Below are 25,183 nucleotides of genomic sequence, written 5' to 3'. Positions count from 1 at the left end.
CAACCTTTTCACTACATTTTCAGATGTAAAGACCTTTCCAAAAGACAGGCAATGATATTGTGCAGCTTTCCAGTAGACATAATTTGTGTAATATGTGTATCTATTTATTCATGAATACAATCACAAAATTCATTGTGGCGAGGTCAGTGGAGAAAACAACATCCTGGATGGTCGATGGAGAGACTACAAAGGTCTATTTTACACAATATTGATGTTCTCTTTTAGGTATGCATTATCTATCAATCCATATTCCAAGTTTTCTAGCCCATACACACTGAATAGATGGTCTGTCCATCTCAGAGATGAACAACATTCTAGTATCATAGTTTGGGAAGAGATGCTGGGTTTTGGAGAGCTTTTTAGGTAATTTATGAGGCTTCATTTCAATTACGTTGCTGCTTTAAAGGATATATTTCCAGGTTTTAGATCATAGCTATAAACTGCTCTTAAAACATCTGGTTGTAGAAGTAGGCAAAGGTCTTGAGGAGTTGACATGGTTCTGGTGCACTTAAGCAACCCCAGTATTTTTGAGTTGAAATCCTCATCTCAGATCCTCCTCATGTCAACATAACTGCAGTCCAAATATGTCCCATAGCATGTGGGCCAGTTCAGAGCCAAATCTTGCCTTCTCTATTCAAGCCAAACCCAACCAACTACACACATTTGAGGAGCAGGCAGTCGGCCATGGCTTAAAGGAGCTTCATTTGGAAAAAGAGACAGCTAGGGTGGGTCTTTTCTCAAAAACCAGAGATTTAGACTCATCTCATTTCACTGCCCACTTCTCAGAAATGAAGACACAGCCAAGACGCACAGAAGAATTTTCCAGCCAAAAGCAACATTGCATGCCCATCACACGCACCCACACGTTATCGAGTCATTTCAATCATTTATTTCTTGTAAGCCCAATCGTTACTCTACAGGGCTTCAGGATGATTCTTGAAATCCTTAACGTGTTCAAGCCCTTTGGGTAATGGGATTGCCATTAAACTGAGATTTTTTCTAGCCAATACTGTGATGACCTTGGGATGGAAGGGCTAATGGGATCAGAGAAAGCTAGCAGCTCCTAAAGGACCCCATTTGTTAAGCAAAAGGACTTGAGGAAAGTTTAATGAGTCTAATGAAAGATATCGAGAATGATACTGAAGCGTTAAGGACTATTTGTGGAACATAATAGGTTTTGAATGGAGTTGTACTGGTGGGACTGAGTCTTGCCTTTCCATTTCAAGCAGGTTATTCCCTGCTGAGAGCTGCCAATCAGAAAGATGTTCTGTAATGACAGACAGGTCCACTGGAGACAGTCTCTGAACACAATACCCACACCACAATCTTATTTAGCCATGTCCAGATATAGTAAAACCACACTACAAATTAACCATGGTTTTGCAACTGTAAAAAAAATCTAGTGATAATTAATATGCCAAAAAGGCATGGTTACTACAATTGTACTATAAAAAACATGGTACATTTTCCGAAGGGGTGCCATCAATTTGTAAAAATAATTTATTGCTTTCCCGAACCCCGTTCACATCTGCAATTGGTCAGACAACCAGAAAACCTGCCTCAAACCAATTCCATTTGTAGAGCGAGTGTTGCTATGTCAGTCTAGTCTTGCGTAGCCAGAGCTTTACGTTGCATTCATTGGCCAGGGACAGTCCAAGAGGCCATCTTATTGGCATGTAAAGCAACCAATCACAGTTCGGCTTTGTTTTCGGTGGGCCATTAAAGAATGCAACGGCCAGAGCTGTTGAGAGATAGACTCTCAACAACAGAATATCAAAATGCTCGAGAGTCGTGTGATTCATGTAGACTTCAGAGAGTTCCAGGAAGTTTTGTTTATTGCTTGAGTACTGTAGCCTTTTTATAATAACCATGTAGGTGCCATGTACACACACAATGCTACTGTAAGTAAATGAGCAGAAATCCTCAAATCTATTTGGACTAGAGGCACTAGAGGGACTGGCATGGTTGAGTCAGCACTTCACTGTTTTTTGTCATTCAACCACAGAAACTATTGTTACAAAAACAGAAAGTTGGCCATTTTTCAGCTGACATTTCACTAGAGAGACTTGAAATGCCTGTGCTGAATCACAACTGTGCAGATATGTGGCCACACCTGCCCCAATGGTTTCAGCTTTAACTCTTCTGTCCTAAGATGACCTCACAAGGACAGTGACGATGCAGCCACGAATGGGTATAAGTGATGAGGTGCTGTGCATGAGCTCCCTCTAAGAAAATCAGACACAAGCTATAGCAATTAACAAGAAGAGAAATTATGCTAATAAGTCTGAGGACCTTGTTAGGTCATTTTCATTATGCATGCTAAACCGTGATTTAGGGCAGCCTTTCACGGTGTGAAGATTAATAATTGTCTAAAGATTTTGATATCACAACCCACTGCACATGCACCAAGTGTGGTCAAGTCTGGAAATAAAGTAGGGTGAAGTACCTTGTTCTTAAAAAAGATCTGCTGCAGCATTTTAGTTCATCTAGGCAGGAAGATCTCAAATCCTTCCAGCAAAAGAGATCACATATGGAGTAATCTGGTAGTCATGCACTGCTATGTTACATAAATCACATTATCTAGAATAGTTTTGCCTAGCCAAATGTTTGATGATCAGTCAAAAGTCTGGTACTCAACTACTTATTATTCTGGCCAACATCTGCCAGAAATCAGAAATGACACCACAAAAATTGCAAAACAGAAAATGAAAATAGAACAAAATGAAAATACATCTGGAGACACCTAAACATCAGCTGTTATACTGACTGGATCAGATTCACATCTTTGACTAAATTAACACTTAATCACCATTTGAGATGAAGACTGGTTCTTAAAGTCTTTGCCTAAAACCTTTAGTCAATGCATATGCTACTGTTGCGTTTTCTGCCAACTCTAAATGCTAACTGGGACCCTATAAAACGCATCAATCATTACGACCAAATTATATTTGTAATCATTCTGGCGGCCGTGAAGTGTGTCTCTGACTTTAAATACCAAAATATACTGCAGAAAACACTGAAAATATGCACATATTGATGACTCTAATCAGATTTGTCTTCAGCCATAAGAAATTGGGATTATATTAGTTATTAACAATAACAAAAAATAAACAGTTCTGCACATACATATGCTTGTACATCTACTTTCTACTTGCTTTTCAGTGCTATAAACAAAATATATTTTAATATTAATTCATTACACAAATTCTTGCTTGGGTAAATCCTATTTTTAGTTGTTCCTAAAAGGCACTTTTAATGTTCAATTCCATTAATATCGTCTCTAAATCTAGCAAACCTTGTTTCCAGGCAGTGTTAAACATTATGTAGCATTTGGACAATGTCATTGGAACTTTCAATATTCAAGAGCTTATGTCTGAAGCTGAAGCTCGATTCGTTACTTTACCTTTAAATTGGTATAAAAGAGTGTCAGCAACGTTAACGGAAATATGTTGCCGTGTCAATATGCATCAAGCCCTCGACCGCCTTGAGCCGGATCATGCATGCTCCTGCCATCAAATGCAGAATCCTTTATGCTTTCAAAATAATCAAAATGTATATAAAGGAATGAAATGGCACATGGAAAGGAAGCCTTGATTTGTCAACGTTTGTCATTATGTATGAAAAAAACATATAAGATCCAGAACATAAGATCTAGATCCAGTGAGTGTGACTATGTTTGTTAAAGGCAGTTGAAAAATCTATATTTCTAGAGTCAAAAACACAAAAAGAAGATATTTAGCAGAATGTCTAAGCGGTGTCCATAGCATTAAATGGACAGGGATGCTAGATTCAGATGAGATAGAAATCATGTAACCCATATAAACGGTCACATGACAGCATAAGTCATCATAGATTTGTACTAGTACTCTATGTCCACTAGAGTGACATTGTTTCTGTGTCCCATGCGAGTTATTTTGGCAGTTTGGTTCTTTTTGGCATGTGGCTTCTCATCTCTGTTTCCGTCTCACCCAGCCTCCAGTGACTTCATATATTGGCCCTTTTCCCAAGAGGAGAGTCTGTGTTGAGGAAGAACTTGGATGGTGCCAATGTGCTTATATCAGACAGTTTTAGATCACTACACCAGAGTCCCTGTACCACACACGCTTCAGATCGCAGCATACCCTGCAGATTGTAGGTTCAAGTTCTCTGGAGAAAGGTGCAATGCACTGACCGAGCAATCAATCCTTTAGTTTATGCCACCATCTATTACACATTCTTACTGCTGCCTTTGCTTTTTCCTTATTTTATTCTTTTGTTGACTAAATGGGCTCAGTTAAACAGTGCCAAGTAATATCAAAACTCTAAAATTTGGCTGTTTTCTGTATGCTACAACAAAGGGATGTCATGAATCAGATACAAATCTTATTGATGTAATCAATACAGCCTAGAGAATAGTTTGGATGAGCCTATGCAAAGTTAAAATAAGTTGAATAAAGTACTGTATCTATATAAAAGTAAAACATTGCATGTGCTGAACTGCAATGTGTTTTGTGCAATACATGAAGTATTGCCTCCCAGGAGCATAAAACCATTGACAGTCAAAAGATAGTTTAACTTATCAAAGGAGTTTCATGGTATTTACCATTAATAATTGAATAGACATACTTTTAATGTCAAATCTAATAACTGAAGGACTGCTGTGCACGATGTGGGAAAAAAACATTATAACAGGGTCTTACTGTTATGAAACCATCCAGCAATCCAGAGTCAGGTTTAGGAGGTGCTTGCAGACGCTCCATTGACCATTTTTCAATGATGGAGGATACTTGGCTGTTCTCTGTGTTTAAGATACGGAATCCCGTCATGTTGACCCCACTGTAGCGATAGGGCTCCACATCCAATGCAAAGAGATCCTAAAAATATAAAAAGTTTAAAAATAAAGTGAAAGACAGTGTAACCAAATTTGTACCAAATGTTACCTAATGACTTCACGAAATGTGCCTTCATATAAAATGTTATCCTGGCCTTGGTCTAGGTTTGTGGTAGGTTTTGACAGAATCAGATACTGGATAAAGGTATTGGGATACCCCCTTCATATGAGCAGGTTTGACTACTTTAGTCATTTCCGTGAGCACAAATCTGAAGGCTACACCATCTAATGATATTCACCAATGCCCTGGTGTATAAGGCAAGGTTAAAAAGAAATGATTCATTCAGTCAACATGGATGAACTTGACTGGTCTTCAGAAAGCCCAGACACGAACCCAGCTGAACACCTTTGGTATTTAGAAAGGAGGGGGGGGGTGGTATGACTTGCAGGCTCTGCGCCCAAACCCATCAATGACTTGTACACAGAGGTACAGTCATTTGGAACAGTTGGCATTAGTGGTCTGGTCATTAGGATGGTAAACATATTAATACAAATGGCAAGAATGGGGTTTGTTTTAGGCACCCCCACTTTCTTCCTGCACACAGTGTTAGGGAGAAATTATACCATATAATTACACAAAATACGTGTTTCATTTCTATTATTGTGCTCAAAATGCTCAGATTGAAATTAACCTGGGGATACACGTACCTACGAATTACGAATTTAAAAGTTAACAGACTGGTAATATCAAATTCTAATAACACAAGGGTATGGAATAATGGAGCAAATAGACTGTTTCCAAATACAGTTTTTATTTAGTTCTTGACTATAGATAGTATTCTTCCATGGTTTAGAATCAAGGTGAAAAGTAGCAACAATGTGTATTGAGAAAATGCTATGTTAATAAAATGTAATTGAATGTATGTATAGATATAAATGTATATGTAAACATACATGTCAAAACTTAGCTAAGGATAAATAACTTGGATTCAATGGTAGTAGTTTTCAAAAAAGAAACTATTTTGTGTGATAAATAATGTTTTTTTTTTTCAAAATGTGCAGCAGTGGAAAAGATAATTTTTGCAAAGTTTGGCCATCAAATTATACTCACTGATGTTGAGATATAAAAAAAATGACGCCGAGAGAAAACAGCCATTTAATGTGAATAATACTGTTATAGCCTCAGTAAAACACTTTCATAATGAGAACGAGAAATATAAGTCAATATAATGGCCTGATACACAATTAATTTGATGAATATCAGTGTAGCTTTGAATGCATATATATACACATCCACATATAACTTACCAGGGTGGTAAAAATGTAGTGGTAATACTCTGTCATCATTCCCATGGCGAGAGCCTGAGAAAAAAGATGGATAACCATAAATGAAACCGTTTTGAAACAAGAAAACAGTAACGTTGATGCTGAAAATGTGCGATTCATCACTAAACTGAAGGAGAGACAGACACCTTAATAACATTTCATGTTCATGTGATGTTTTGCGGTTTATAGTAAAAAAATTTACGTGGAGGAATTTTAGATTTCTAAATGGGAAAACGGTATATAGCCTACGAAAAAATATACATCTACAATATCGTCAGTGTTTAATGTCTATACAGTAAGACAAGCAGCAGATAAAGCTGGACTGTGTATTTTTAAGCTCACTGCTGATTTCCTGTGCACAGCAGCGAACGAGAGAAGGTGAAGGATTGGAAAGAAGAGCAGATGGGATTTGGTTTTGCGCGATGCTTGTTTGTCTCTATAACAGTAATGAGCGCTCGGGTTCCCACGCCAACCCATCCACGCATTCGCACTGCATCTTTCCCAGACTGACAGACAACTCAATCCATAACAATAATTAATTTATGGGCCAAGCTGTTGTGTTGATAAACGTTGTAACAACAATCATCGAAGCCCAAGTGTCAGCCTGTTGCATTCGCTCTGTTTAGTGTGCCCTTCAGGGCGATGTGAAACATACATGAAGCAGTTTAATAAAAGCGTACATGGCAACAGCTGCTACAGTACATCACAGACGTGATCTTGTATTAGCACGCGGGCTAATTGTGCCCTGCGCTTGGAGATTGACGGAAATGGATGTTTAGCGTCGTTCACTCGGTGATATCCTGAGACGTATTACCATGCAGGAGGTGGTGCGGCTCTACACAGGTGTGTGCTATACGCACTCAGACTTGCTGGAAAGATTATAAATCCCTGATTATTACCGTCATCGGCCTGGCGAGGGCGATTAGAACGGGTAGAGGTCACGTCTGTAATTACATTTGTTGTTGTGGGGTCTAGCACCGTTAATAGCAGGTGGCATTGTGTCCAGGTGGACTGGAAAGCCTCAAGGTAATGTCTGCAGCCTGCTGGTGGAAATTCATATTTGCACTGATGAGCCAGCAATGGCACCATTGCAGAGGAAAACTCTCACTTTCCTAGCCAACGGAAAAAAAACGCTTAATAAGTCGCCATGTTCTGAGGTTAAACCAAACATTTTTCAATTTCTATCCTCTCATATCCTTCCAAGCCCATAGGCTGTTGTGTTTTACGTAAGCTTCTACATCCAGTTACAAATCGGACTAGTAAGACTGTGAGGTACTATTTCCGGTCGTATAACACTGCATGTGAAAATGAGGATTTTTGGACGGCAAATATGAGCATTTTGGGGATAAAAAGAAAAAACTGATATATCAGTGATGTGACAGATGATGTTTTATCATGTGTGTCCGTGCAACTCCCTGCGTCTCTCCCCACATCACCAACTTCTTTTAGCGAAACAACAATAAACTCGTATCCACTGCTCACACTGCTAGTAGATACGTACGTTTTAGTCTTTGTTTTAACTCATTGTTACAAGTTCTATATGATGAAAGTCAGATGGATGGAATACTCTGCTTTGTGGACAAGAGTGAAACACATTGTCAGACAGCACCAGCATCCCTGACACGTGAAGGATCAATCGAGTCGTGTTCTTTCTTCGTGAAATTCTCTGATTTGCATCTTTATGGTGTTAGTACTTGCCGTAAAATAGTATTAATACAGTCATGATCAGGTGGCGTTTGTATTCCATTCATCACGCACTCAGACTGGGACAGCTTCCAGTGCAAAGAGAGTGTAGCGGTTTCACATCAAAAGAGGAAATAAATGCTTTTTATGCTTTTCTTAGTCTCCCGACAAAATCATCTCTGTGTAAATGAACAATACATTCGCTGGTTTATGTATGAATGAATTGCGAATACGGATTTTGCTTAACCACATGAGCATGGACTGTAGAGTAAACGGGGAGGGAGTGAAAGTATTTTTGTGCTGTTATATTGAGGCACTCAGCAATGTAAAGAGGTTTTTCTGTTATATCACTGATATCTAAAAACACTCATATTTGCCGGCCAAAAATCCTACTTTTCCCATAAAGCGTTATACGACTGTAAATAAGCTCGCCCACTCTCGCTGATCAGAAATCTAATATGGGGTCTTTGTGCAACGAGCCCATCGCTAGTGAAGGTTTGTGTAGTTTCTTTAGGAATGTCTCAAGCCAATTTTACAAACTCACAATTCACAATTCTGATTCTTGCCTTATTATTATACCTCAATTCCTTAACATTGAAATTCAGAACACATGCAGTGGATTGGCTCTCATTTATTAAAATTCTATAAAAAAATCTAATTTGTTCAATTAAAATATCTGAAATATGCTATGACTGCTAGACCCAGTTATCGTTGCCATCATCAGCCCCCAGTGAAGTGAATTATTAAATGCAGTCTTGTATGAACCATATGGCAGGAAATACTAGTTCTGTAGCCTACGCAGATTTGACAAAGCTCAAAAGAACGGAAGACTACACAAAGCAGAAAGTTTTAAGTGTGAATATCACACAAAAGCTCTCCGAGCCGCCCATTATATAAGCGTATATCCACTGCCACCATTAATGAGTATGTTAGAGCTTCATTATCACTTCAGCGCATTGAAACTGATTAAGGACGTCTGCGAGTCGATCTCAGGCAGAATAATACCCCCTTTAATATTTGATTATTTCTGTAATTGGAGGAAGATTCTTGCAGTTAAGTCACACGATGAAATGTCAGCTCGTTCTTTGGGTCTCTAATGCAACACTGAGAGAACTCATCCAGAATGCATATCCTTCTACGTACACACGAACACTTTTAATCCAACCTGTAAAATCTGTAAATGTGTTAAGGTTAAATGAGATCTATCGGGAACAAAGGTACTTCATTTGGTTAAAGCCACTGTTCTTGTAGGGCACTTTACAGCACAATCATTATCCTATTGACCGGCTACATGTAAACATACGGACTAAAGGAGCATGTAAACTTCGCTGGCTGATGGGTAATCAATGTAACCCGAACACTTCACTGATTGTGTAGAGATCAATCTGGCACGTCAGATCAAAAGACGCTAAATTCACAGGTCAAAAACAATGTGTGTACTTTTCTCCTTCATGGTTTACGAAGGATAAAGTCACCCTACAGAGCTTGTGCTCATGCAAACAGATACAATTCTCGGAACCGAAAGACCAGGGCTCAGATTTCTGTGTGTTGCATACACATTTCTGTGTGACTCTTTCTGTGTATGTCAATGTATCACAACCACTTCTATAAATGTACCACAATAGTGAATACTCCTCCAATTTTTATTAGCTAGAAGAAAATTCAAAGATTCCAGTTGACTTCGAAAATAGAATGGCCGTCGGCCAGACATTGCATCACTTCCATAATACTACAGAATCTAAAATGGTTCCTGGGATTTCTGTTATGCGTTCCCAAGCACAACCCATGGATTGAAAGTAAGAACAGCTGAAAACCTCAAATGTCTTTTAAACACAGATAGACTAAATATTTTACATGCTGTCTGCTCACAGTGTAGTGTGGCCGGTGGGGGGCCTAGCAGATGGCACACAGAAAACATAAAAGCGGTGCTTAAAGTGATTAGAAAGATGGAAAATTCCTAATATAAACTTACATAAAGATCAGGGGTATGAATTATTGCACGATTTAAGACATTAAACTGACAGCCTCACGTGTTATGCATGAAGTGTTTGTCAGAACATGCTTCTGGGTGCTTGTCCACCTAACTCCACACACAGTCTCAAACTGTCTGGTATGTCTGGTTGTTAAAATTAGTTATGTAGAGAAGAAAAATAAATTGAAAAACTAAACTTGAATTGTGGTATAAAAAATAAAGAATGAGCCTAAATTTTTAAACAGAAGCCAGCTACATGAGCTCTAATAACTCGGTATGTATGAGGAATGCTCCAGAAGACACATTTACATTTTATGCACTTGGCAGATGCTTTTATCCTAAGCGACTAACATTGCATTATACTATACATTCGCTTCCGAGTATGTGCAACCCTTGGGATCAAACACTTGTCCTTGGCGTTGCTAGTGCCATGCTCTAACCACTGAGCTACAGGAAAGCTGTGTACGGATGTACTGTATAGGCTAAAACATATACATGTACATATACATGTCTATATCTGTATATAAAGATATTTAAAAAATCTATATAATCAATGCTTGTGAGTAATGAAGCTGCTTACTTGTTTAAGGATGCCCGCAGCCATCTCATGACCACAGTCAAAGATCACGTGGAATTCTTTTCCTCGTTTCATCTCCTTAAGAAGCGGCTTGGCATCTTTTGTCTCTGTTGGTAGCTGTCGGATTTTTAATCGGATGTTGTACCGAGAGGGAGCCTTGATGAGCTCTTGTAATCGAATCAGACCTGAGATGAGGGTTTGAGAACGGGAGTGGGAGACAAAGAATATAAATAAGGTCTTTACATTGTTAAACGTATCATTTTATCCCAAAATAAAAATGCGGTTGTAATTTACCCCATGTCATTTCAAAGCCAAATGATTTTCTTCCATGGAACCCCTCACACAGACACAAAGAAAGTTCTTTTCAATACGTTAGAGGTATACAATGGCTGTTGAGCTCCATGAAAGAAAAAGCACAGTAAATGTGTCACAAAAACACCAAATGACGTGTGCGCTATATTACAGGTCACACGAAATTTGCTTCATAATATATTGGAAATATAACAAAGCTCATTCCCATTTGCCATTTGGCATCACTTGAGTCAAACGTGCAATACGTATACTGTATAAATACACAAATGCAAATATGATTTTAGCTTGAAGAGGATCAGTTTGAACTTTTTTTGTGTTCGACAGAAATAAAGGGTAACGCTTTAGATTGCGGCCCACAATGTACTGCACAATTAAACAGAATTTACAGCGTAACTAGTTGTAACAATAATGTACCTCAACAGTACATACCTGTAGGTAAAAGGGAACTATACGCAAAGTTTGGGGAATAAAGAGGTCAGGAAATTCAAAAAGATGTTTATACTGTAAGTTTTTTTTAAACTAAAGGGTAACTATTTTAATATAACGTGTTATGCATGACCTGCAGTACGTTTAACAACAATCTTAGCGTGAACACACTACATTTCTGTAATCACAATTTAACCATAAATAAGCTACTGTGGATATTTATCAAGTACGGGGGTCTTATTTTATTATTATAACAAACATGAAATAAGGGAAAATGATGCGTTCAGTTTTTGTGCAAGCAAAACAGACGGTCAACTGTAAATACTTATTATGAGTAATTTGGATGAGTTTTAAGGTATAAATGTGCTAAATCAATGTTGATCTTTTGAGACTATAATCAAGTAGTTCAAGAGTGGTTTGATTTGGGCATGTTTATATGGCATGCAGTTCCCTCATAAATATTTTTTTTATAAAGTACCCCTTTATTCCCCAAACTTTGCATATTGTTCCTCCTTATCTACAGATATGTTGCGGAGTTTGTCACAATTAGTAACGCCATAAATCCTGTTTAATTATGCGGTACACTGCGGGCCGTAATCTAAAGCGTTACCAAATATTCAGAGGGTGGGTTACAATATTCAACTAAATTTAACAAATGCAATCAAGCGCCTGAAATATAATGTGCAGCCATTTACTATGTGAGATATACTTCCAATATACAGTATGTTTCCAGCATGCTCCACATTCATATCATTCTTATCTTTTCATTAGAAGGAAATACAAAGGGCATATTGGACGGTGTTTAAAGTCATCATATATTTAACAAAATCCCATTTCTTTTTGAAATTGTTAAGCATTTCCTCACTATCACTCCTTCTAATTTGCTCTTTTTTTTCCTCTTAACATCCCAGAGAAATGTTGAATGTTGGACACTCTGTGCTTAATGTCAATACAACACAGTAGAATCTGGTTCATATTGAAAAGTTGCAGGTGCTACAATGCAGTTAGAATCAGCGGAGGCTTTGATGAACGTTTCTACATGTTTTGTTTTTGTAGTAGTAGTAGGTTTGTCATGATTTGTCCTATTTCCATTTAAGAACAATGTTACTGGATAATATCGTTTTTGATAATATAGTAGGCGAAAGACAAAAGACTTGTTAGTTTGTAATGAACCATGGTCAGCTTCACAATCATTTAATGTGTGACCAATGAGCTACTGTTGCTTTGTTATAAAGGCCTGTTGGTTATGTCTCTTGGGGTACGTCATAGTCTGGGACCCACCCCTTCTTCTTTGTGGATCACAGAGGTATGTGTTTGGAGCTGTAGCTGTTGGCCTGATTGTTTTATTTGATCTAAAGTAACTCTTGTTTATTCAGTGCTACTTTGGGCCACTAAGTGTTGGGTGTGTGACGTGACAACACCTTTCCAACGTTGTGACTTTTCGGCCAATATCGCCCTTATCTGGTTGATTCGCTGGATGTGTCAAGAGCGCCACATTTTATATTTCAGGCATAACAAAATTGTTACAATAGTAACATCTTATTGGATGTGAATCGAACTGGTAAGGTAAGGATTCGGAAGTCTGGACCTTGTCGTATTCCAGGAGGTATGCTTAAGTTTGTTCCGGCAACTTGTCCAACAAAGTTTTCTGGTAGGACTGTGCTTTTCGAACCTCAGGAGTCTGGGTTCATTCTCTGTCCCTAATTGGTACCCTAAGTGATACTGATGTGGTGAGTTTGCCAACAGGTGTAACCAGTCGAAGGTTCTCAGATTACTGGGCCAATACCCACTGTTGTACAACAGGTTAAGGCAGTGGAGCTGCCTGGTCTATCAGAGGTAGAGCTGGAGCAGGTAAGGGCCCTACTCTCCAAGTATCAGTCAGTGTTCTCTACCCAGGAGGAGGATCTAGGTTGTACAAAGTAAATTTCCCATGATATTCCTTTGGTAGATAAGGTTCCTGTGTGTCAGCGTTTCCGGCGGATACCTACGTCTGAGTATGAGACCGTAAAGGCTCATATAAATCAGTTATTGGAGACTAAGATTATTCGTTAAAGCTATTGTCCAAATGCCTCACCAATTGTTTTAGTCAAAAAGAACGGTTGTCTATGTGTGTGTCGATTACCGCCAACTTAAAGCTAGAACCAGGAAAGATGCAGATAATGCCCCGGGTGACATTCAGAGGTTAATGGAGAGGTTTTTTGGGGATCAACAGTGCCTGTCATTGCTTTAAAATTTCGATGATGTGGTGTTGTTCTCGACCGCTGTTGACCAACATCTGGAACGTCTTGAGGTAGTTCTGTATCGGTTGCAGAAGGAAGGATTCAAGGTTTCCTGTAGCTCAGTGGTAAGAGCATTGCGTTAACAACGCAAGGTTGTCAGTTTGATCCCAGGGGATTGCAGATAATGCAATGTAAGTCGCTTTGGATAAAAGTGTCTGCCAAAAGGCCTAAATGTATGGTTAAGTTAAGCATGTGCGCCTTCCAAAATGAAAATGAAGTATCTGGGCCATGTCATATCGGCTGATGGGCTATCCATTGATTCTGCTCAAGTTAAAGTGGTGGCTGAGTGGCGACGCCCCACCAATGTCGGTGAGTTGCAGTCGTTTCTGGGTTTCGCCAGCTATAATCGCCGCTTTGTGGAGGGATTTGCCAAATTGGCTGCCCCTCTGCATAAGCTGGTTGCAGAGTGTGCTGGTTCGGGACCCCGAAAGCGAGTTGTCAGGTGAGCTTTGAAGGATTGAATGAGCGGCTCTCCACTGCTCCAGTTATTGCCTATGCATATTTTCCCCAGCCATTCATTTTGAAAGTGGACGCAAGCCATAGCGGGCTCGGTGCTGTCCTCTCGCAGGAGCAAGGAAGTAGGATCCATCAAATCCATCACACTGAGTGCAACATGACTTATTACAGCTCCATGAAATTGGAGTTGGTGGCGTTCAAGTGGGTCATGCCTGAAAAATTTCAAACTTTAGTCTCTTGCAGGTGGCTGATCCGGTTATTCAAAGGGTTTTGGCATGTATGGAACAGGGATCATTTCCTAGCTTGAAAGAACGTTAATCGTTCGCCAAGTATTAATTGACGTTGGTTCGGGCAGAGGGACCACCTACTGCAAAGGTTGACTGCCTACTGCCCTTATGAAACTTTGTAGGTTTTATGGAATTGAAAAATCCCGAACTACGCCATATCATCCTGCCGGCAACGGTCAGTGTGAACGGTTTAATCAGACCCTTCCTAATCTCCTGAGTACCCTGCCTGCTTCTAGAAAAAGAGACTAGGTAGATTGTCTTCTTCCGGTCTTGTTTTTCTATATCACCACTCGCCATCTATCTACTGGTGAATCTCAGTACCTTCTGATGTTTGTACCTGCAGACGCCCAGTTGATTTCAGTTGGTCAGGTTTCAGGAGCATGATGAAGGGGGAGTTCTCGAATGGATGATAGTGCATCAGGCAAGGATTAATGTGGCCTTTGATGGGGCACAGGAACGCTTGAAGGATGCTGCTAAACGTCGTAAGGAACAGCATTACCAGCATGTCCAGGACGCGCCGGTGAGGGAGGGCCAGTTTGTGTATCTTCTGAATTATGGCACTAGAGGGAGCAGCAGCGTCTGCCATTGCTGGTGGATGTAGAGAAGATGGAACTTTGAGCAACTCCACAAACAGAAACACAGTAACGTGGCAAGCACCTACGATAGACAAGGAGATGCGTAATGCTGACTCTGTGTTAACAGAGGTGGTCGTCTCTACTTCCCTTGCTCAATCAGGGGACGGGGAGGTATGGAGAACAAGGCGAGCTACAGCAGGACAGCATTCTAATATCAATCGTCTCCCCCATGCAGTGGAAAGTGTGAGGGAGGCAGTGATTATTCTGGGGTCGGTGTCTAGTATATGTTCGGGTTGTTTAGGCCTTGAGACTAGTATGTGGGCAGTGTATATCGTCGGGACAGGGACACAAAGAGGGGTAGAAGTAATGGAGTGGCTGACGAAAGACGCGTTAGTTTGTAATGAACCACGGTCAGATTGTAATGAGGCATGCGTCACAAACACTTAACAATAATTTAATGTGTGACCAATGAGCTACTGTTGGTTTGGTATAAAGGCTTGTCGGATATATCTCTTGGGGTACCTCATGGTCTGGGACCCACCCCTTCTTCTTTGTGGATCACGTCCGGAGGCGGGCTGACTCCTTTTTGCACCAAGTGTTGCAATCATATCGATGGTTGGTGTGTCACTATTGCTGTGCCTTTGGCCTTTGAGTGGTGTGGCCATTCTTTTGCACAATTAATGTGTGTTAGCCCACTCTCTCTACAGGACGCCTCATCTCCTAGCTGATTTATTTTGAGTTTGAGTGTTATTTTGTATTTTGGCTTTCTTGATTCATTTTGTATTTCACTGTGATTTTAATTGTTATTTTGCCAAATCAATTTTTATTGTAATAAAACGAACACTGATTTTGCACTAGACTTAGCGCCTCTTGCCTAAATCTCTCGAGTGGAACGGATCTGCGTTTCCTTATTAATTTCCCCATTCATTTGGGGCTGTGTTGTCAGCACTACTAGGCTCACAGGCTTCGATTACATCGCAAGCTTGGCCACAATTGCGTTCACCTTTGTGATATCAGAAACTTACAGAAGTTGACAGCAAATTACCTATTTTTGCTGCTTAGTTTCACTCAAATGCTCTATTTGGAATGGGATGACGTTATGAGTTCTGAAATTTTCACATCTTTATCTCAAAAGATCAAGAGAACAGGGATTCATTTATGTGGGTAGACGGCTCCATCGATCAGCTGATGATGGCTTCTAGCAAAGGCATCCTGTTGTATGCCTATGATGTTTGGTCAGACATAACAGACGTTGTGCAGATGTGAAAATGTAAAGAACTGTTAGAGGACAATTACTTCAACCATTGATCAGCCATTAACATTATAGCAAAAACAGTACATTTCAAAGATTCTCACTGTTTGTAGACCAGTCAGAATCATTGAATTTCCTACAATTATAAATTCTCTTTGAGAACTGTCGTGCTTTTAACTACTGTGTTCTCTGCACAAATAGTCTGTATTGATTGTATCATACCTCTAACCATTTGATGATTTCTATTTAATAAAGCATCTATATATATTTCATGAGCTCATACGTTTATTAAAAGCAACGTCTGGAGCCCCCTGAGCATCCAACACAATGGCCTGTAAATATCCTTCGAGAGGCTGGATCATGCAAGCACTCCCTGCCGAAGTCCCTGAAAAAAGAGGCTGTCGGACTTGTAATCCTTCGTGGTTTTTTGGTCTTCTTCCAAAAGAGCACTGCTATGACTCAGTGATGTGAGATGAATGCAGCTTTTCTTTGGCATTATTGAGAAAGCAAGCTCCTTACTTGAAACTCCGGTCGTTTCAGACATTAAGGTCATCGGTAATGTAGTCTTTACTGTATGTGCCTTATGTGGGACTAAACATGTAGAGCAAATGGAACAATATTAAAGGACATGACAAAATTGTCATTAAACTTTAAAGTGAAATCTACACATTCCCACATGTTCATTAATATCAGAGGCGCCTGTGCAGTTGGTTGGTCCAGTTTCATAAGGGGGTTGGTTTTGCTTATACCTTCTAAAATGTGTTTACTGTATTTATAAAATGAACGATATCAAGTAACCACAATAATTGTGCACTGTATTACAGCTCCGTGAGCTTAAATCTATAGAGCCTGAGATAATATTTCCGATTAAAATGAATTAAGAAAATGTATTATGTTGGTATTAATGGTGGTAGTAATGGTTGTTTTCAAGAACCAAGTTTCAAAACAGTTTGAAGTAAATTATGGTTATCTCAAAAAGATGGCTGTTTGCACACGACACTGCAGATTTCTGTTAAATTAAAGATATACTGTACATTTACATGGTCTTTTTACCTGATATGCTATGTCTTTGTAAATGCATGTCAATTAATTAAATACATAAATAATAATAAATCATTTAATATAATAATATTCGTAACAAATGACAGCAACAGAAACATTTATTGCATAGTGAAAAATACAGAATGGCAAAGTCTATTCAAAAATCATAACTAAAATAAAAGCATTATTTAATTCATTTATTTCATCATTACAGCATTTGTTTACTGTGTTTGACAATTAAAGTTGCCTTGAAAGCACACATAAAAACATACAAGCACGTCCCGCTAACAGATCTAATTTGACTCACCCTTGCTGCAGCATTTGTGCTTATTATTACGCTGCCTTATACTTTTTTTGTGTTGATAATGTTTTGTTCAACATTACTTTCCATTACCAGTGTGCGGCGAGTGTAATATGCCTTGTGCACTTCTGCTTATTTCTAACACATAAGTCTGCCGCTGAGCAGTGTTGACAAAGCTTTGTGTTGGCCGCTGCCAGTTCACTTCTGCCATTACAGAGCCGAGCCATTAGGGAATGGCATTATGGCTATTGATCTGCTTGTTGCGTTCATTCATGAAATTGTACAGCGTGGAAAGAGTCTCCAGTAATTCTGAAGCAGGCCTGAGAGGCACAGTTCTGTCATTTGATTGTGTCCATTTATTTGTATCTCATTTCAGACTCCAGCTTAACCTATTACTGCAGTCAAATTTAGGCTGGAAATGTTATTTGAATTCTGTTCTAGTCTTTCCATAATCATTTCCTTCGACCAAAATAAAATCATCATGTCAATGAAGGAGTTGTTTATTATCGTTAGGTCAGGCTGTAACCCAGTCAGTTTTTACATGTATTTTAGGATGAATTTAAAAAGGATGGACTAACTTTCATGCATCCTCAAGCTTTTTTAAGTATTAGTTACAGGCAAGATTGAATATTAGTAAAGAAAAATTATACGCCCAAATATATGATAAATGGGGAAGAAACGCACCATGCTCAATGAAACGAAATGTATTACTAATATTTTACTGTTAGTAACAGTCACGACTGAAATTTAATGTGAAAATGAACGAAAAAGTAGATTACAGCAACTTATAACTAATACAGTCGTTAATAAAATATTAACAAAATATTTGACAAATTGATTCTTGATTCGTACTGTATTGTTTAGTAGAATAGAAATTAACAATATTTATCTCCCTATTTTTGTTTGAATTGATATATAATAAATAATTACAGCACCTGTTTAGACAGGTAAAAATACACTTGTTAATGTATAAGTGCCTTTTTTGGTCCTTCAGCCCCTACCCTAGCAGAGGTCTGTGCACACCACTGTGTCACGGCTCTATGATTCATTTAAAAATCTGATAACCGCAATTAAATAAATGAACAATTAGCCATAATGCAATATCATTTTACTGTATTGCTGACCGCAGCTTTGTACATGCATTTATCACAGAATAAAGTGTGTGTTGTGTCTGTGTAGAAGTGTGAATAAAGTTGAGCGAATGCTATGGGAAATCTGGCAGCGAGTGCACTAGTTGGCGAGTTTGCTCCTGAGGCGACCTCTGCCATATGGCATATGTACCCCTCACTGTGGTAGCACTTGCTGCCTACTGCTCTAGCAGAGGCTGTAAACCGGGAGGGGGGTGGCCATACTGCAGGCCAGACGGAGGACCGGGGAAAGGGTGCATGGCCCAGGCCAAAGGGTCAGTGTGCCGACGGACTGCTGGAGAATAAACACGGCACTAAACAACGAAGCTCTTACCTGTGCTGTCATCGTAAACCACAGTGACCGTTTTCCACTTGAAGAAGTGAACCAGGTCTAAAATGGCTCTGCTGAGCGAGGAGAAGTCCGGGTAGAGGCTGACGTAGAAAGAGTCACGGTTGTCTGAGACTTGGTGTTTCCACTTGGTCTGGATGTGCGGCACCCCCAGAGCATTACAGATGGACTGAACGGCATTGGCTGAAGAACTGTGGGAGGGGCCAAAGATGGCCGCCACTCCCAGAGAAAGCTGGTCACAAGCTGGAGAGACAAAAATTAACAAACAAATAATCAAATAAGATTGTATGTTTTAAAATAGTAAATAAAATTCATATTTAAATAATACGTTAATAAACATGTCTGTTTATTGAAAGGCATTTTTTAAAATTGCAAAACATTTCATGATTCTCAGATGGAAAGAATTTGAATTTTAAATGAAAGAATATTGTTTTCAATATAATCCTTATGAATAATTCATTCTATAAATGATTATATTCATATTAATGTACTGAAATGCTTTGAATTTCAATTAAGCTAAAGTGAACAAACACATTTCTTTACAGATTTTAATTAATGTAATATTTTGATCCATGAACACCACTGCAAGTACTGCACATGAGTAGTTGAACTACCCATAAATAAAAAATAAAATGTTATTGTTATTGATTTTATATTATGAATTAAAATTGATATTGACAGATTTCGCTTCATTGGTAAAAATGTTGTGGTCACAAGTGCATTTTTCAACAGGCCACATTCAGTTTAACATTGTCCAAAAGAATATATTGATAATCCATATTAATGTGCAATGCTAATACTCGTTGTTTTTAATAGAATCCTGGAAAAGCTAGTTGTGTAATTGCATTTTTGTAATCTTTAAATAATCTAGCATGGAAAAAGCACAGCTACTGTGGCAGCGGCTAATGGAGTGTATAATCATTATAAGAGATTTCAGATGTTTCCCCAGTGTGTACATGACAGATGATAGCAGCCTGCAAACCTGTCTCAGGGGTATCAGTGGTTCACTGAATCACCCCTTCTGACTCATTACAGAAAAAGAATCAATTCTCTCTGTTTATGCACCAGACGGTCACTGATATCTCCCTGTGGTTCTATCTGGAGCCCACATTCGTTCTCGTGTGTACGTCTGAGAAGATTCATTCTCTGATCGTACACTGGAGCACAGATGATGGAGACTTTACCTTTTCTGGAGGCCTCAAAGCTGTCGTGGATGTTTATCCTTTGAATGTCGTACGTGAGTGTCGTGTTTGGCAGTAAAGTTCTGTTCCGGTTGATTGTGTTTAAAGCAAACTTAAAGGCAATTTCTTCAGCACCAGATGGGCCGCTCTCGGTGGATTCAAATATTCCTCCTAAAAAACAACACAAAACAAAAGGAGTTTTCTCGTGAGTTCCTTCATTCAATGAATAGTATTATACCAATAGAGAGCTTATTTGCCTGTATAAACCAATATGAAGGGTAGAATTTTATATTATAAAATTATCGTTATAAAAAGTCATTTTGTTACGGTTTCGCATGTTTTATGTCATACATACGCAATAGCATGCAATGTATACAACTCTGATATTAGTGTCATGCAAATTAAAGGCTGGAGAAAAAGTTGTGGGTTCAAAAATCCAAGAAACACACATCCCAAAAGAAAAAACATTGTATGTATAACATGAATGCACCCTTAGTCTCTCTGAATTAAAAGGTTTGCCAAATGCATAAATGGTAAATGACAATGTAAACGACCTGGATGTGGACGGCAGTAAATGCCAATTTTGGCCCGTGCATCAAATGTGGGTTCGGAAGAAACAGCATATATGAATCTACCTGAATATAGCCTAAAAATAGATAGTATGACATCAAGAAACGTAGGTTGCGAGTAACAGCACAAACTAATAGCACAGCAAAAACACTGCAGCTTTTCTTTGACTCATAAGTGTACATCGAGTAAGGTGTGTATGATTTAAGAATGCTCGCTACATAACAGCTTTGCCGTTGTGAATGTGTTTGACAGGCTGTAGATAAATGGATGCCTTTAGTGTTGGGGACTGATGTGTTGTGATTGGCTGGCGAATCAATCAATCAAGCCCTGGGGAGCAGTGAAGCACAGCGGAGAGAGATTGAAGTGTTTTGCTTGGGTCAGTCAGCAGTTTGCCCCTGTTGACTCACCATATGTCAGACTAAAGCTCGACTCAGTGTTTTACTTACACTCGCTGGAGGCTCCATCATTTAAATGATCCCGCAAGACAACACAAGAAACATTTCACTCTACCCGTGACACTCCGCTGCTCTATTTACATGTGAGCCATTAGAAATAAACTGACAAAACTGTTACAATACTTTGAAGATAATATTCATCTGTTTTCTTTTACCAGATGAGTTTAATTGCTAATAAAAAGAAATCATAATAATTAATCGAGTAGTTAGAACACATTATTTGGTGTCTAAATGTCCTTAAAAAACTTCCTGCTGGAATTTATGTGTGATTCCACCAAAAACTGTTTAAATTGTCAGGGGCTTAAAGCATCCTGTCAATGAAGAAGAGATGAAGATGCACTTTTAGACTCGGTTATTAGACTTGTACAAAGGACACGGCGAGAGGAATAAAAAGATCAAACTTAAATCAACTACAAGACAAATGAATCTTCTCATAAAGAGGCACACAGTTATGGATTAGAAAAAACTTTTTATTTTAACATTGCAGTATGTAAAACCAAAGTGTGAAAAAATATACCAGACAGATATTGTACAGTTCAGGTAACATCAAACTTCCACCCATCATTCATCTTCTAACTCACAGAATACTCTCTGACGGTGATGAACTGGGGCTTGTATGACATAATGAATCCATTCTTTATGGGAAAATATAATTTTACATTTTTATCCAAACTGACTGACAGTGCATTTAAAGTATACATATTTTATCAGCATGTCTTGTGAACGTTTGCGATGCGAACACAGCGCTCTGTATAGACAGGAACAGGGAAATACATTTCTCACAGATATCTGACAAATAATTAGCCGATTTCTTCCTATGCCGACACTAACTTTAGAAGACCTCTTCAAAATCTTGCTTTCAGATCAATAATACTAATGCAATTCGTAACCATTCCCACGATTCACTCTTACTCCTTACGGGCAGGCAGACGGCACGTTATCTGTGTACGCAGTTGCTACACAATCATGCGCTAAACCTGCAGTGACGGGTACAGGCTCAGTGCTGCTGCTCACGGTTGGGCATCTGTCTAGTGAACAATGTCCCTCGCCTCCGTGCTGGCTTGAGTCACAGTCGCACATGCCACCTCGCTCGATGCCGCTCTCAGAAGATGTGATATATTTATCACACAGCAGCTCCATAATCAATGACAGCACAATGCGTTCATTTCTGCATCCAGAGGGAGCAGCACTTAAAGCTGTGTTGCACAGCAGCTGAGAGGACAGGAGTGAAGCCTGATAGCGTTTATCATCATCAATCGCCTTCTGACCAATTGACAAATTAAAAGCCTGGACAAATTATAAATAGGCTACCAACTTTTGTGTTGAAGTAAAAGTTGACCAAACAATTTAATTCCCCAAATTGCTCTCTAAAATGACCACCTGTCACTGATACAGCACGCACAAAATCATTCTCTTTTCTGTTTTGACATGAAAGCAACACGTCATCGAGCAAAAAAAATTGTGTGAATATAAAAGACGTCCTCCTAGATCATTCGCCTCTCCGTGTAAGTTTTTGGGAATGTGTTCATCCACCTGACTCCCTCTCTGATGTTAACCTCCATCATAATTATTGGGAGTCGGCTATTAATGATGACTGGTTTGCCAAAGCGGCTTTGTTTGCCATGTGCTGTCCCGTGCGGTGATGGACGCAAGCTTCAGAATTCAGAAGAGCTTTATCTTGGAAGACATAAGAGGATTTGGGAGAGAAACAGATGAGGGCAGTCAAATCTCATCTGCATAAATGTTGATTCATATTGGGTTTTATCATAAGCGCAACCGCACGTTTATAGCTCACAGAAACGTGCTGAGAAATGATAACAGGAGGTCTGATGGAGAAGCAATGACATGCTTGCAGCTGCAAGAACGTTCACTTTTTAATAAGGCAGAAGCCCAATGGCATGATGAGAAAAAAACATACTGTAAATGGACAGACGTTCCACTGGAGCGGAATGTGAAATGTATTTCTCGCTCTCCAACTCGGAACACAAAACTTCATTTAAGTAGCAACAAAAAATGCTCCAGAAGAGTACAAAAAAAAATAAAGAATCATTTGTTTTATATCGCTGCCTGGTGTTACGGCATAGAAGATGTTGGTGAGTTTATGTCAGCGATGGACACGATGTGGGAAGAAGGGAAAAAGCCAGCAGGGAGAAATTAATTACAAACCCAGTTTTGGTTTGATGCAGCGGAGAAGAGCTTATTTATGTGGAAAATAAGGTGCTCATGGTGGTGTTTTTACTCCCCACTGGTGACAGTTTGATGCTTTCAGTGTCAGATTATCAGCCTGGCATAACAACATGCCTAATACAGCGTAACAGGCTTGTAGGACACGTTCCATCTTTATCAAGTCTGGAGCTGTGATGCAGAAGACAGGGAGCATGGACGCGGCGTTGGGAAGGGACAGTGCGCTATCTCTGCATGCATGGGCTGAGCTCACAGAGGAAACAACATCTTCATCTGAGCGTCTCTCTGAATCTTCCTACTGCTTTCATCTTCCATCAAATTTGACCTACATCGCTAGAGTGGTGTAAATGCACATTTAATGGCGTACACTGTTGAGATATCCTTTTAATACAAGTGTCGGGGTGAACCAACTATTCACATTCAATGCAACAGCATTATAGAATTTATGTGAGAAACGGCCTGTTATTTTCTCCAGCTGGGATTGTTTGTCTCGCTCTCACCATCTGCTTTTCGTTGTAATTCCAATCATCTCTATTAAGCGTTTACTGTGTTTATCTGGCTTTTTAAAACCGTTAATGTATTTGGTCTTGGAAAATCTAGATCAGCTTCTTTAGCCGCTGTTCGTTTAGAGCAAGCATGAAGACATCATGAAGACGACTGCTAATGCACTCATCCCAGCTGCATCCCGCATCCTTCGAACCATTGGTTCCACAAGTTTTACATGGCCCAGGGAGTGAAGGATGCATTTCAAGGAGTCTTTGAATGGGACAGATTTAGTCGCATCGCTGTGACACATTCGGTCTTGAAAAAAAGGATGCAGCCTTTGAGTTGGGCCTCAGCTACTGTTATACAGTTGCAAGAAGAATTTTCTTGGAAAGTCAGTCTGATTGAATCACGATGATCTGCGAGCTGATTGGCTGGGGATCAAAAGATTAGGACCTTATCTGTGCCTAGAGTTTTTTGATTAAATGAATGATTTACAAAAAATTCAGTTTCTTTTTTTGCATTAAATAAAAAAATATATGTCTAGGACATGTTAAGATCAAACAATAAAAAAGTAGGAGTGAATTCTAAACAGTCCATCTTTGACAAGCATTTTACTTCCTGGAAAAGAATTAATACGCCATGAATTCAGCAGAAAAAAGTGTACAGATTCATTTGCATCGACACTGTGAAATATTATCATTAATACAGCTCATTTTGTAACAGCTGAGGTGAGCTTTCGGCTGCCTTGAGCACTTACGCTTTGTTCAGTAGCACTTTGTTAATATGCTTCAGAATAAATCTTATTTCAGCTTTTCTTTACTTTCCATTTCTTTGGCAGATCAATTTGCTTAACAATGATAAGAATCCCTCGAGCTTAACTCATCCACCTTGAACCATATTATGGAAAGCTGGGAATGTACAGCCTTCTCCTTTTTTAATAAAATGTCTATGTGTACTGGACCGTGTCGTATTGATTTTCCACTCATATTCAAGTGTTTGGTATGATCTTGAATAGAGATATGGATTGGAAAGATGTGAAAGATGCCCAGATATGATTTTTCTTCATTTCTCTTATGGTTTTGCACCTGACCCATTAGTATTTTACAATGATCCTTGTTCGTTTAAATGACAACCTTGATTCAAATGAGTATTTTAGTACAGTACTGAGGCATGCAAACTCGAGATGAAATCCTCTTAAATGTATTTGATCATTCTGAGATTATCTTCACATATCCCTTCCCATTTAGGCTTTTTTATGCACATCTAAATGGTTCGATAGAAACCCCTCAGAGATTGCGCAATCCGTTACTTCTCCCCACTCCACTGACTTGCCGGATCTGCCACGCCCCCTTATTCTGGCACCTCGGAATTTACAAATTAATTAACGACTTTGACAGAGATAATTATTGTAATTTTTTTTTTACAAAACAAGGGATGTGTCTTTATAAATAAGAGCAACTTCCACATGTCCAGAACTATAACCTGAACATTTGTTATCTTGTTAAAAATTCATTTCCACCGAATTAGGGCCGAA

The 25,183-nt window shown here is 39.1% G+C and overlaps 1 protein-coding gene across 1 annotated transcript in view; it reads right to left on the bottom strand.

Annotated features, from left to right (window-relative positions):
• The window catches only part of grik2 (glutamate receptor, ionotropic, kainate 2), a 130,805-nt gene that overhangs the window by 80,813 nt on the left and 24,809 nt on the right, over positions 1-25,183 (bottom strand). The window contains exons 2-6 of the mRNA XM_079468568.1: positions 19,958-20,125; positions 18,759-19,016; positions 10,372-10,553; positions 6,119-6,172; positions 4,680-4,853 (exon numbers count right to left, since the gene is read on the bottom strand). Coding sequence (XP_079324694.1) covers positions 4,680-4,853; positions 6,119-6,172; positions 10,372-10,553; positions 18,759-19,016; positions 19,958-20,125 — 836 coding nt within the window. The remainder of the gene's footprint in view (positions 1-4,679; positions 4,854-6,118; positions 6,173-10,371; positions 10,554-18,758; positions 19,017-19,957; positions 20,126-25,183) is intronic.

The sequence above is a fragment of the Barbatula barbatula genome, assembly GCF_947034865.1.
Source record: "Barbatula barbatula genome assembly, chromosome: 12".
In the NCBI taxonomy this organism is placed as follows: Eukaryota; Metazoa; Chordata; class Actinopteri; order Cypriniformes; family Nemacheilidae; genus Barbatula; species Barbatula barbatula.
The sequence above is the reverse complement of the archived record's forward strand: the minus strand, read 5'-3'. Positions and strand labels throughout refer to the sequence as shown.